This window comes from Perissodus microlepis, chromosome 2 (assembly GCF_051167445.1).
Source record: "Perissodus microlepis isolate ML-2025 ecotype Zambia chromosome 2, ASM5116744v1, whole genome shotgun sequence".
NCBI classification, from domain to species: Eukaryota; Metazoa; Chordata; class Actinopteri; order Cichliformes; family Cichlidae; genus Perissodus; species Perissodus microlepis.
This window is the reverse complement of record NC_140462.1, coordinates 22,399,109-22,414,009: the sequence shown is the minus strand read 5'-3', so window position 1 is coordinate 22,414,009 and position 14,901 is coordinate 22,399,109. Positions and strand designations below refer to the sequence as shown.

General features: G+C 44.9%; 1 protein-coding gene across 2 annotated transcripts; it reads left to right on the top strand.

The window, feature by feature from the left end:
- Positions 1-47: 47 nt before the first annotated feature.
- Positions 48-4,409, top strand: atox1 (antioxidant 1 copper chaperone). 2 transcript variants are annotated; one of them, XM_084952724.1, is made up of 4 exons: positions 49-206; positions 448-523; positions 3,247-3,385; positions 3,713-4,409. In XM_084952724.1, exons 1-3 carry the CDS (start codon positions 201-203, stop codon positions 3,369-3,371), a joined length of 207 nt encoding a protein of 68 aa, XP_084808850.1. In that variant the 5' UTR covers positions 49-200; the 3' UTR covers positions 3,372-3,385; positions 3,713-4,409. The 2 variants fall into 2 exon arrangements, with proteins under 2 accessions (XP_084808858.1, XP_084808850.1); XM_084952732.1 differs by lacking the exon at positions 3,713-4,409 and having other exon boundaries at positions 48-206; positions 3,247-3,386.
- Positions 4,410-14,901: the final 10,492 nt, after the last annotated feature.

The following is a 14,901-nucleotide window of genomic DNA, read 5'->3' as shown; positions in this document are numbered from 1 at the left end:
TATTTTATTATGAAAACGGTCTTGAAAATCTTGAAAATCTGGTATTCTTAACCCGGATATCCGGTGTTTGTTGTGCTAACTGCAGCTAGCTTGCGGCTAAACAGCGGTCCAATCCTGGGAGTATTTGGAGCCGTGTAGTTACGTGGAGGCAAAAGTCTACAGCCGGTCTGTTCGCCGGGTTAGGACACGTCACTTCAGACATGACTGTAAGGTTTTAGGGGAGATTTATGCAGTTTTGTCGGCGTGGAGTTTAACGTTAGTCCGTAGCTGCTTTCTAAATGTCCGTGCACAGGGTACAGGAGTGTTCTTGTTCTGAAGTAACTTTAAATCATAACCGGGGACTCTTGCAGCTGCTCTGCTCGGCTTACTTTGTTGTAAATGTGGTACATGTTTTAGGAAATGAGGTGTGGGGTTCACTTTAACCGGACTTTGATGTGTGTCTGACAGAAGCACGAGTTTGAGGTGGCCATGACGTGTGAGGGATGCTCAGGAGCTGTTACCAGGATCCTGAACAAGATGGGAGGTGAGGCTGATCGTCATGTCTGACACGAAAGCGCAGGAAAACCCAGCAGTTCAGTTTTATTTATACAGTAGGGCTGCACGATTAATCGTTAGAAAATCGCGATCTCGATTCATACTTATGTGCGATCCCATTTCCAAATGACAACGATTTAAAAAAAAAAAAAAAAAAAAAGACGACGACGATTGTACCGCATTTTGATCCGGGACGTAATCTCACTCTTCCTGCTCAACAAATGACAAGGGCGGAGCCTTATACCACGTGATACAGAAGCTGTGCCGTGTGACGCTAAAATTAGTAGGGAAAAAACAACTAGTCATGGTAAATTTGATTCTTTTTACTGAATCGAGTGTTAATGAGTCACTCACCAAAGTGAATCGGATTTTGGGGTCATTTGATTCACTGAGTCAGTTGACCAGAAAGTGCAAAAATTTTACATTTTCACTCAAACTTAATTTGTTTCCCTTTTCATGTAAATCCCACTGCTAAGATGAATGATTAAAAAAAAAAACAAACAACTATTTTATAGAGAAAAAAAAGAGCAAAAACATTTCTAAAATTAAGCAATTTCCTATCAAAATTGCTTAATAAACATTTATTTTGTTTATTTGTATTTTATTAGTATTTTCCTTAAGTGTGTCAAATATATATTTTCTCATCTAAATGTCCACTGCGCTGTGAGCCAGGGGGCGGTAATGCGCCTTAACATTGGTTGCCAACCAAGAAGAAGAAGAAGCTGTGAGTCAGGAGGGAGGGGGTGAGTGAGTGATTCGTTCGCTCGCTCTATGATTCAGCACAGGAGGGAGGGGGTGAGTGAGTGAGTGATTCGTTCGCTCGCTCTATGATTCAGCACAGGAGGGAGGGGGTGAGCGAGTCCTGAGTGATTCGCTTACGCTTACGATTCAGCACAGGAGGGAGGGGGTTAGTGAGTCCTGAGTGATTCGTTCGCTCTTTGATTCAGCACAGGAGGGAGGGGGTTAGTGAGTGAGTGAGTGATTCCTTCGCTCTATGATTCAGCACAGGAGGGAGGGGGTGAGCGAGTCCTGAGTGATTCGCTTATGCTTACGATTCAGCACAGGAAGGGAGGGGGTGAGTAGCTCAAATGTGTTGTTAGCATGTTAGCAGCGCGATGCTACTCTGAACCGAGGAGCTATTTTCTTGATGTGAGCTTCTACTCAGGGTTTTTTCTTCCAGTTCAGAGCAGAAATGCTTTTGTTACGAAACTGGCTGTTGTTTTTTTCCCCCACAATTTTAATTATAAGCTAGATATATTTCTACTAATGGAATTAGTTTGCTAACAGCAACAGGGATGAGTCAGTGAGTCAGTTGGGCTTGTGAATCATGATTCACGAGTCGGTAAAGTGATTCTCGAGTATTGAACGATTCATTCACGAATCGAACATCACTAAAAACAACGGAGAGCACGTCAGGGATGACGAGAAAGTGACAGGAGAAAATCCGTCCCGGTCAACTACCCAAACATCAATAACGGGAACCTTATACAGCGCTTCCCTATACCCGTCGAACTCCCGCAGGCACAAAGAAATTGCAGAGGCTATCACTTATCACCTGACCAAAGATATGGCTCCCATCAACACTGTGCAAAACGAGGGATTTAGGAAAATGATCAACACCCTAGACAAACGCTATACAGTGCCGTCCCGCAACTATTTTTCTATTGTTGCACTACCTGCTCTATACACGCAGTGTCGAGCAACGGTGGAGACGGAATTTCAAGCAGTACAACATTTTGCAGCAACAACAAAACGTGAGACATTTGTTGTTTTTATGTTTATTTATTGTTTTTATGTTCAGTCTCAACTGTTACGAAGTTGATGTGCAGTTAATAAGTGCAATAAATATTTATACTGGAAAAGAAAATCGTGAGAGAATTTTGATCTCAATTCTAAGCCAAAAAATCGTGATTCTCATTTTATGCAAAATCGTGCAGCCCTATTATACAGAGTCCTCTCATAGCAGCAGTTAGTTTATACTGGAGTGGAGAGACTCCAGTATAAACAGAGCAATCATACACTTGGCATGTGAGGCTCATGCAGACGGTTATGGTTTTCACCTGAGTCTCTGCAATTATTATTGGATTGGGTAATTATCTACATTCTTCCTGGTGCTTTGTAGAAAGTTACAGCAGTTGGAGGATCACCGCCTCACAGTGTTAGCTCTGCTGTCACAGGAGCGATGAGGAGATTAAAGTATTGAGCAGAGTCAGGGATATGCTGGGGGGGGTAGATGTGAAGGGAACGTTCAGGGTCACCTGGTCCAGCCCTAACTATATGCTAGGAAAGTTTGAAGCCTAATCTTAAAAGTAGAGAGTTTGTGTGTCTCCTGAATCCAAACTGGGAGCAGCTCAGCTACGTGCAGTGATGACATTTAACTCTTTTCCCCAAAAGCAACCCTTTTTGTGCTGACCCGAGCAGTTTTTCATACTGCATGTGCCCATCAGAAGTTAGTGAAGGTGGTCTCAGCCTGTGCAGCAACCATTGCAAAAACCAGAAGCATGTTTTGTCCTGTCTGTTACAGAGGATCCAGTTCCTCACGTTCGGCCCACAGGTCCCCTGATGCTGCTGTTTTCCTTTTAGCCTCGTGTGACTCAATGATCCAAGTATCACTTCTGTTTTTACAGCACGTCCTCCCATCAGTGGAAATGCTGACTGTTTTAGGGAGCCAGAGACATTAATGTGATTTTGTTTTTATGTTCCTGTTCCCAGATGTGAAGTTTGAAATTGACCTGCCGAAGAAGCTGGTTTGGATCGAGTCTGACAAAGACGTGGATGTTCTGATGACGGCGCTGCAAAAGTCCGGAAAGGAGGTCAAATACAACGGCACAAAGTGAAGGACCTGCACCAGGTGACCCGGAGCGTTTATAGTCCTTGTGTTTTCTGTAGATTGATGTTTATGACGGCCATAAAGTTCCTGTAAATCTGCAGCTTCGTGCTGAGTTTACTCCATGCAGGAACATATCAGGGACACGATCTTCTTCCAGCTCACAGAAACGTTAACAGGAAAGCGCGCTCCATCGGCTGACTTTAACCTTTGTGCACATTTAGAGGATGTTTATCTTCTGCTTGTCTCAGATCCCCCAACACTTCATTCAGAGTCACATCACAATTAGTAGAGTTACTTTTATTTTTTCATATTTTTTTAATGCAAATGTCTTTTTTTGTCTTGCTTTAGGAAATAATTCTTGCTGCTGCAAACTGAAGATTTAAGATGAAATTCAAGTTAAAGTCTGAGAGACCTTCAGTGAGTCTGCACCCCCTCCCATCCAGCTGTCACGCACAAACACCCCCCCCCCCCCCCCCCCCCCCACACACACACACACACACACACACACACACACACACACACACACACACTTGATGCAGACAGGAAGTGTGCCTCCTTTGACCTCCTGAGTTACAACATCGTCCTCACACAAACCTGCCGAGCGTAATCATCTCCAAACCTTTACCTTCAGGCTGTAAATGAAAAAAGCAGCATCTTAGATTTAGTTTCAGCTATGTGATGATGATGATGATGATGATGACAATAATGATGACGATGATGATGATGATGACTCCATTTCCTGGGGTGTAAATGATGAAACCTGTTGGCTGTGTTTGCTGAACCGGTTTTATTAAATTTGTTGATTTTATTCATAAAAAGACCATTTGAAGCTCTGCTGTGTGAGGATATTTGGAGCTCTGCACCATGTGGGGGTGAGGGTGGGACCACCTGCTGCACCTCCCCTCTGCTCCTCAACACTACAGTCTATTCTCTGCTGTTTTTGTGATTTTTAGGAATGTAAGGAGCTCTCCTCCTCGCCCGCTGTCTCCATAATGCTCGAATGTCTCAATGCTGGAGAAAATAAATCATTTCTGTCTGTACGTCAGACTTTATTTCCACTTGAGTCTTTTTAGAAAAACACTGTCTACAAAATATTGTCTCTGTTCAGCATACAAATGCAAATATCCTAAAATTATCTCTTTTTTTTAAACTGTAGGTTGTGTAATAGTCTGTACTAACCTTTGACCTCAGATATGCTCTGTCCCACTGCGAGGAAATCTTAAAGGAACAGTGTAAAATTTCACCACCTGCTTGCAGTCAGCTGAATTCTGTTTTCTTCCCCCTCCCTCTCCATTGCATGATCCTAGCTAGAGTGGCCGCTGTAGGACAAACGTGTTAGTGACCAAATAGCTCAAAATGATTAAATTTAGTCTGTGCCCATAAAGCAGGGGTGGGGAACTCCAGGCCTCAAAGGGCCTGTGTCCTACAGGTTTTAGATGTGTCCGGCTGATTTAAATGGCTGAATAACCTCCTTAACATGTCTTGAAGTTCTCCAGAGGCCTGGTAATGAACTAATCACGTGATTCAGGTGTGTTTTCACCCAGGGTGAGATGCAGGACAGCGTCCCTTGAAGCCTGGAGTTCCCCTACCCCTGCTGTAAAGTAAAAGTATTTTTATACACGTTTTATTTTAACATAGCTGAACAATAAAGCACTAAAAAATGACAGATATGGTCAGTTAAACATACTGCAGTATTTTATGGCTTGGTATGGTCACTCTGGCCGCTGTTCGTCATTAGTGAGTGTACTCGGATACAGTGAGTCTGGAGTTTCTGTGGAAGGCTGTCAGTCTGCTGGAACCTTACTGACAGATGCCATCAAACACCTTTAGGATGAACTAGAACACAGATTGTGACTCGGTGCTCTCATCCAGCATCAGTGTCTGAGCTCACAAAGGCTCCTCTTGCTGGGCAAAAATAACAGACACCGAAACCTTATAGAAAGCCTTCACATAGTGGAAGCTGGTACAGGTTAAGGCTCCTGTCGGTGGCCTGGTCTGTAATCACACACATTTAACTGAAGCACCAAATAAATGATTTGTTCTTCCACAAATCCTGTAATGTTGACAAAAAGTGGACCGGCCAGTGAGCAGACCTCGTGTCTGCTGAGACTGATTAACCTCAGCTTGTTCTCTCATGTGGGTAAAACCATTGTATTGCAAACGGTTATTGGGGAGGGAGCAACAACAATAATTCTGTTGTTTCTGCAGTAATTGTCTCTGAGCAGGGAACTGAGGAGTGAGCAATCTCCTCTTCCATGACTTTGATGTTCTCTGCAGCATCACAGAAGGACTTTCATCTTGCTTTTAACGCCACTCAGAGACCTCCACCTTTATCAGAACTTTAATCTGGACCCTCTTATGATTCACGATTGTTTAAGAGGAAAGGAAACTGGTTCATAACGAGAGCCACGGCCTAAGGCATCACATAAAAACAACAGACAGACAGAATTTGACGTGTGAAAGCAGACGGTTTGTCGGTTTGCTGACACGTCACCACAGAAGACACGGTTATATTTGCACTTGCTGTAAACTGAAGGTGGGAAGCCATTCTTACAACTCAGCCCTTCAGCCAGCAGGGGGAGCGGTGTGGCCACGCTCTTCCGCCTGAGGAGCTCCCGGCCGTGTCAGGGACAGAAGACAAAAAGTGCCTCAGACCACAGAGCAGGTCAAAGAAAGTGCTGAATGAGAAAAGCTGATGGCTAACTCTGGATTCTGTGTGGCCTCGGTGTCTATCACAGACAGATTCTCTCCTCCTGTGCTCAGTCAGGTCAGTCGTATTTATTCAGCCCAACAAGACAAAGATCCAGAAAACAGAAGACAAGCATTAAAACATCTAAAACAGACACAGAGGCAGATACGACTGTACACTGATACCACGAACACTCCCTGAGCGTTTATTTTTTTGTTTATAAAAACCAAGCAGAAGATTTAATTTGAGTCTTTTCTCACTGAAGCATGACGTCTGTGGATCATAATGTCCACAAACATGGATGATGACATCATCATTAATGGGAGGAGCTCAGAGGAGCCCAGCGAGGCCCCTCAGTGTGAACACAGTCTCACTGTGTGCAACTCCACAGATAACAGAGTTGCCAGCACATAGAGACTCACTCATACAAACCAACCCCCCCCCCCCCCCCCCCCCCTCCACACACACACACACACACACACACATTATAACACGCACACACTCTTCACTGAAGCTGCTGGATATCTCTGTGTTAGAGAGATTAGTCCAGTAAGATGAAGAGTGTTCTTACCTGGGCAGAGATCCTCAGGCAGCACCCAGGTGAGCAGTGAGGCCTTTACCAGTTCTCTCCAGGACAGCTGGAGCAACTCAAAGGAGACAGCTAAGAATCTCTGACCAGGTAAGACTGGGAGCTGTTCAGAAGCCAGGAAAACAAAATGTCAGCAAACTTGGCCACAGACGACAGTCCGGCTGTGTGTTGCTGGTCCTAAAGTACAGGTGAGGGATGACCTGGATGAAGACAGGTGAGTCTGCTGAAGAGCGGGACCTGGGAGGCCCTACCAGCAGGCGGAGCCCAGAGCAAACCCAGCTCACCTTTACCTGTGGAGCAGTATGAGAACACAGGAAGGCCTCGTACCTCGTCCAGTTTTATTTAATGAATGGGGATGTTAAGAGGGATGTTAAACATGGATCCTTTTTTATTATCTTCTTCTTCTTAAACTCTGTTGACTGCTTGGTTTCAGGCCTCTTGACTGATCTTTGCCAGTTGTAAGGGAGTTCTTCCTTCCCACCATCACCAGGTGATGCTCACAGCGAATCAATCTGATGGAGCTTTGAGGTTGATGTTAATTAGTGCTATGCAAATAAAACTGAACTGAAATGTGAAATATACTTGAAAATGGTTGGATGTAGCCTCAGAATAATGTTGTCAGCTTTAGCTCAGCGTATGCCATAAACACACACACATACACACCTGTCCGCAGGTAAACAGTAACAGGTAATTTATGTGTGTGTGTGTCCTATGGTTTGGGCTGAGGTGGGGTTGGGTGTAGTTATTGCTGTCACGTCCTGTCCCGGGCGCCAAAGCAAACAGAAGCATCAGCAGGAGGTTACAGACAGTCGGGGAAATGTGCAGTTTGACAGACGAGAGCAAACAGGCAGTCTGGCCTGTGGCTTTGCGTCTCTCTGGGAGTCCCTGCCGTATATTTCCTCCACGTTTGGTGGAAATTCATGTGGACCGTTGCCCAGAATTCATACGCCGGGAAACGTAAAGTACATGGATGTGAGCTAACACCATCCTCCCACAGCACAGCGGAACAGAAACAGGTGGAGGTAGCGACAGCGAGTTATCTGCAGAGGTTTGTGTGTGATGAAGTGAGACCAGTATTTTAAAGTAGCCAGAAATTGATTGACACGAAAAGCTCTTTAATATTTTCACTTAGGAATATCACCTGCATCTTTAAGCTTTGAAAAAAAAAATGAAAAAAAGAAAGAGTCTGTTTTGCATCTAAGAGTCTTTTTTGCAGCTGTTGCTACAAAATTGTCATTTCATGTCAAACTGTGTTATTTTTGGATTTTTCATAGATTCAACAAAAGAAATGTGAACAAATGATGAAAACACCGGTTAAACAACAAAACTAACAAACCAGTGAGCGATGCCACTCAAACCAGGCTCACCCTGGCCAGCTAAGACCCATCGAACAAAACACAGCGTGGAGGAGCACGCAGGAGCATGGAGGAGCACGTGCTGCGTCATCCGTCTCCAAGAAAAGCTGCCAATACAACGTCGTGCGGTATTTGCGTCTGCCGTGTTTTGGATCGCAGATAAGACAAAGATGAGGGTCCTAGTCTCCTATCTGCATTCCAAAATTAACATAGTCCCCAAATCTGGATCAGGGACCTCGATCAGAATGTGGATTATCTAGAATTCCCGTCATCATCCCAATAAGCTCACGCAAACACAAACACAGTCAGAGAGTGGCAGATTACAGCTGGAAGACAGATAAAAGCAGGAGAAGCAGACGTGTGCATGCAGTGTGTGAGCTTTGATCTGATAGCAGAGAGCAGCCACCACAGACGACGTCTTCAGAGGAGGATTTGCCCTTGGCTGCTGATCGTAGCCACAAAATGACGAACACAAGCCTGAGCACGCTCAGTGGCGTAAATGTGATTAACTTGGACAGACATTCAGCAGCAGCTCTTTGTGGCCTCATGCTTCTGTGGAAACATTCTGCAGTTATTATATAAGCTCAGATAGCTTAAAGCACTCAAATGCATCCACCTTCAGGTGTTTTATTTTGAAAAAGAGGACTGTGATTTTACCTGTCAACCACTCAGTTTGGCTGCTTCAGCCCAACCAAACACATCTCATAAAAGCTGCTTTACTTTAGTAGAATTTCATCTGAAGCATCTCAGGATTCATCACATAAAGTCAGAACACTTTATAAAATATGCTACAACCATCATCCAGTGTCCATGGTAGCCTCCTGCCACAGTTACACTGTTAATGTGCATAAAAATGTCTCAAAGACGTTATAATGGTTTACAAATGGAACAAACAGAACCAGGTCTGTGCTTGCTAAAAGACTGATTCTAAATCCTCCTGTAGTCTGTAGTCAGTAATTTAACCTGTGATCGCAGAGGAGTTAGGAAAGGTGGCCTCTAAGCCCACTTGTTCTTTTTACTGACGCTCATGCCTGTGTCTGAGCGTCAGGTGTGCCGGTGTCTTCACTCTGAGGAGATACAGATGTGCACAAGTGAACACCCACGAAGGCGACAGGACACCAAACTGAGCCCAGGTGAGAATTCTGCTGCACTCACCTGAGCGTTCTGTCCCTCTGAGCTTCCAGGACATATTGAAGCTAAAGTAAAGTAATGAACACAGTCTTAGTTATTTAATTACCTTAATTATGCAATAAAATCCCTCTATCTGAACCATGAATTAAAGCAGCAAAAGCATATAGCAGGAAGAGTATGAGGTAGCAGACTGCTGTGTGCTCACACTTGAAAGCCTTTAAAGTTTTACTGCACACCTCAAATCCAAGCCTCTGATGTGTGTGTGTGTGTCTGTGTCCGAGGTTTCCACGTCACCAAACCGTCTGCTGCAGCCTCAGCTCTGGCTCAGCTGTGCAGGGAGAAATCACCTCATTCCTCACTGACTGTGTCGTTCACATCGTCTGTGAAGGATTCAAACCCAGACGTCTTCTTTTGGGATCTCCACAAGAATTTAAAATGAGTTTAATACAGATTAAAATGGATGGTGCACCATCATACCTGCAGAGGATTTCCTAAACCTGAGCTTAAACTACGCTCTGAGACTTGATCAGCGGGTTTTAGCTGGTTTAAATCCTCGGTTTATATTAAATGTGCAGTAGTATTATAGTTTGATGTTCTGGATGGACGCTTGAAATGCGACAGAGCATCACGATTTCCTCAAAAACCAAATCAGTCCCACTGTGTCACCAAGCCAAACCAAAACCATGATGGAGGGCTACAGGCTGTAATTACAGGACAGCCGATGAGCTCACTGCCTCAGCGCCGGGACTACAGCCCAGGCCTCTACAGGATACGCTGTCGCCCACTGAAGGTGTCCACAACCATCCCCACCCGGCACAAACCAAATAACCTGAAGGGGGAAACGCGAATGCTGGTCCAGGCACACATGCTCAGTCCACACATGCATTTAGATGAAGAAAGGAGTGAAAATATCTGCTTCAACTGGCTCTTCACAGCTGAACTCGGGACGGCATCGATTTTACAACATAATGAGACATGAATTTATTGGTGATTTAGACTAAAAAGCAATGCAGGAAGACTGCAGCAAAAACAAACATAACACTGTGAAAAAGTGATGGGTGCAGTTCAAACTTCACTTTAAAGAGCTGTGATTAGCTTGTCTGACAGTTAGCGATCTTCTCATGAGCCATGCTACTGTTAGCGGATCCTGTTAGCATCTTTGCATGTCTGATTTCCTGATGAAACCGCAGAAGGAGTCACGTCTCCTCCAGGGTCAGAGCAGGGAGCTTGGGTTAACTACTCCACTCTGAGCAGCACAGTGTGTGCAGATGGCTGCCCCTCCCTGAGGCAGGTTCTGCTGGAGGTTTCTTCCTGTTAAAAGGGAGGTTTTCATTCCCACTGTTGCCAGAGAAAGTGAGAAATGGACCGGAGGACCAAGACAGAAACATTTAAATAGCTCAGTGTAGCATCATTATCAACATTATTATCACTTTGACCTTCAGATCAGTTTATTGACCTTGAAGGAGAGGTCAGAGGTCAAATGTGACACAATATTTTAAATCTTTATTTGGTGCTTTCTATATGCTGACGACACAGCACATGTGTAAGAAGCACAGTTTCTAAGTTATAAGACTTTTTCATCAGTTTCATGAAGCTGACCTTGATGGCCTCGGTGGATGGAAGACAAATTTTCATGACTGTTACCAACATGGAAACAGTCATCGTTACCATGACAACATGACTGTTTCCCTAACCCTACAGAATGAGATAAATATGAATTTACTGCTGAGGAGATTCATTTGATGAGTCGGTGCTCTTCCATCACTGAGGAGATGCTAAGGACACTTTGAAGGAACCTTTCAGGCATGCTCAGACTTTACTCCCACTGCTAGTTACAGACAAAAATCACCAAACATAAAATCTTATTTTGCAGCTGAAATGCAACAAAAACCACTATGGTAACATGAAATGCAGATACAGAGTACAGCGCCGTGCTTCTCAAAGTCTTATTCTTCCTAAAGCAATGCAGTTTCATCATCTCAGAGTTTACAGGACAGCGAGGCGGACGCATCACTGCCACAGCGGGCATCGTAAACAATCATTTCATCTTAATGATTCTGCTGTGACCGTCATCATGCTCAGTCTGGAGCAAACATCCAGCCGGCTCACTGTTGTTTTCTTTCAAGGGCACATTTATGAAAATCAAACAGTGTCTCAGGAATCAGGCAGCCTGTAAAAATCTGTTTGGGTTTTATTGTGTTTCTCCACATTTCTTCCATTGATCAGGGCGCTGTCACGTTTTCTATTTCAAGCTGAGTTTCTGTTTTTTAGCTCAGGGCGCGGCAGCGAGCAGCAAGCAGCAAGCGTGTCATTTACACCTCAGAGTTTGTTCATATGAGTAAAAAAACAAAAAAAAATCTAAAATGACCCATAATTTATTCTGAGTGTGGGTTTATACTCCATGTTTCTGTTGGTATGGAACAGCAGCAAGAGGAGGAGGAGGAGGCCTGAACCTCCATCAAAGTGAAGAAGCCTCCTGAAGGCCGGCATAGCAGCAATCATTTTAAGAGCCTGTGATTTCACAGGAAGAGGTCAAAGAAGAAGCTTTAATGTTTGTTTCTGGGTTTAAAATTTTCTTTTTTAGTTTAAAAACTGACCCCCCAACCTCTCATCAGACTCGAAGAAACACCAGGACCTGCTGCAGCTCTGGTGTTTACAGTCAGGAAAAATCATACATTTCATACATTTTGCACTGAACAAAGCTGTAAGCAATAAGAGATGCAGACTGCAGCAGGTACACTGCAGTCTAACGACTTTACAGGTGGAGTCCGGACCTGAAGACTGCCTCAGTCACAGCAGAAGATCAGAAGGTGGAGGCTGAACACAGAGCAAGGTTTACTGATGAAAAATCCAAAAAGGAACAAAGTGGTTTCTGTCCTGGTGGTGGACCTTTAACTGCCGCTTTATCCTCTGGAGGATGTTCGACGGTGTGTGTTTTGTGGACGTGGAAAAGCCTAAACCTGTCAGGCCCTCTGTTCTGGTCCCAGTAGAACCACAGTGGGAGGCCGCATCACTTTGACTGCAGTAGGTCGGACCGAGTCCTGCTGGCTGTTGGATTCTGTTCCAAGTGTAGCTGCACAGGGCGGGGTGTCACTGCAGGTCGTTTGCTGGGTCAAATGTGAAGAGGCTGGAATGAAAATGAACACTTCAAAGTCTCAAGCTGTGCTCCCAGCAGGAGAAGGGTGGAGGAGATCAAGTATCTCAGAAGAGGCAGCAGGAGAGGGACATTGGGACTGCTGTGGTGATGAGAAAGCTGAGCGTGAAAGCTGCAGATTTCCTGATTGGGGTGTGTTCCAGCCCACACCTATGAGTGCAGGTGTTGGCGGAGACCAGAGGAACAACATCAGAGATACGAGGGCTGCCCGGTCATTCGGCAGAGACTCCTCGAAAGTAGCCAACAATGAAGTTTGGCCTCTGCCCAGCATGTCTCCTGGATGCCTTAAGGTGAAGTTGGAGGAGTTACGGGCCAGATTTACTAAATGTGAGCACAATCTCCAAAGAAGCCATACATGCCTTTTACCACAGTCAGCACGACTGTGGTAAAAGGCATGTATGGCTTCATTTCATTTCAATTTTCAGCCTTTAATATTGATGTAGCATCTGTAAACTACATGTTGCAAATTTTGGTAAATTTTAGATGCGGTTTAGAGATTCTCCTCCCTGTTGCTCCTTGAGAGGAAATGCAAATGCAGCAGGATCTCTTACCTGTAACTGTCACTGTGCTGTTGCCCCCCCCCAGCTCGACAAGACAGGAAGCAAAAACACGAGAACCAAAAACTACCAAAAAGAATCTAGAGCTCAGAAAACCCCAGGACCACCACACCGTGTGACCTTCAGGTCAAATGTGGCGGACACGCTGCTCACAGGCCACCAATCAGGTAACTCTGTCATAAAATGTGAGAAATGTGTGCGCGTGTAAATGCCAGTATGCTTTTGCAGTTACGTCCCTGCAAAGACTTTACTCAGACAAAATAAATTATCCTGCAGTGTGATGAACATATCGCACAGCAGAAGAGCAGAGCTCGTTCTGCTATCCCCAAAACATCACCGATATTAAATCACAGGGATTATTTAAAAAATAACACAGCTATCAGCCAATCACAGACCTCAGATATTTCTGTGTTTCTTTGTTTCACTACGTGGCACACAGATGGGTGTGTTTCCATAATCCTGTTTAATAATGCTGCCACATTACAGGGGCGTTTAAATCCTCACATCTTCAGACCTGCAGAGCTGCCCGTGGATGATTTAGCAGCAGAGGAAAAAATAATGACATGTTTCATCAGACACAGAGAGACGACTGCCACGTTTGCAGAGAGAAGGGAGGGAAGAAAAGAAGAAAAGGTGGGCAGACTGAAGAGTAACAACACCTCCTCCCCTCTTTTCTCTCCATCTGCAGCTGGACTGTGGCTTCCTCACAGAATGGAAAACGCCACGTTGCATTGCAGGGATTTTCCCTCTCTCCCTCTGATCCAGCTGTTCTTCACATCAGCTCTGGTCTGCATGCTGGGAACAGACAGTAGCAGTCCATCAAACAATGAGACAGAGAAAATGAAGGGCGAGCCAAAGAGCATGAGGCATGCACATGGTTCTTGATTGCTTCTGTCTGTCAGATGACAGCAGGTGCTGGAAAAGCAGTCCATGAGTCTGAGCTGTGGTGACACGGATGTTCTACAAACGCCCCAAAGCACTGAAGTCACTGAGTTACAACTTTACAGGAACAAGACTGAAGCTTTAGTGCAGAGCGAGATCGTGACTATTTAACTCAGGCATAGATGCACATTTACGGAAAAAAAAGATTTACTTGCACAGAACTTGGACCCGAGGTTCAAGACCAGACGGAGAAGAACTCAGATAGCTGCAGTCTGTCCAGCAGAGGCAGCAGTGAGTCAGTCCCCATAGACAAACTTTAGAACAATGTTTTTATACTCACTATAGTTTTCAGTTTGCATTATTATGGGCATGGCCTCTCTGACTGACAGGTGAACAGTGACACAGGTGGCTGTAGCTGCTAGCTGCCTGCTAGGCTTCACCTCAGCTACCTGAAGTCCCTGAACTGGACCTCTGGACCATGTTTATGCTGTTGCTCCATTCTGCTTTGGCTTAAACAACCCAGGACACAGAGAGGCTTCCGGTGCAGGTGTACGCCAGCAGCCATCAGTGACCATCACCAACCAGACACGCACTTATAATAATAATAAATACCATATACCCAAATACTGGAAAGAGTTCTATGTCACATGCATGTTCTCTCCATGTTTGTGTTTCCTCCCACAGCCAAAAGGACTGAATGCACGTGCCAGTGGCTGTCTGTGCCAATGGCTGTCTGTGCCAATGGCTGTCTCTCTGTTTTAGCCCTGATTGATCAAATTGTGTACGTTGCCTCTCGCCCTATGGTAACAAGGATAGGCTCCATCATGAATCAGCTGCTGGGACTGTGAGGGTTATCCTGATCTTCTCGCTGCACAAAGCGCAAATGCTCAGCTAATCAATGTGTGCCCATCTTCCATATACAGTCTGTAGGTGGACCCCGTCAATCCAGATATTTAAAGTATTTTGTATTTGATGATTTTCTTCAGAGTTACCAAAACGTGTTTTTTTATGTCTTTGATCTTCCTAACAGTAATAAGTAACGACACAGGTCACGTGCTTCTTCTCGTGTCATCGCTGTTCTCCAGTCTTCATTTATCCTCAAGCCACTGCGTAAGGGTTAACATCACAGACCCGCCCACAGGGGGTGGGGGAGGCTGTGATGGACCGAAGGCGGGGGGAG

Bases quoted from the DNA above. Each gene is read 5' to 3' on its own strand.
- atox1 (XM_084952724.1), top strand. The intron at 524-3,246 runs GTGAGGCTGATC...TCCTGTTCCCAG, and splicing joins GATCCTGAACAAGATGGGAG to ATGTGAAGTTTGAAATTGAC.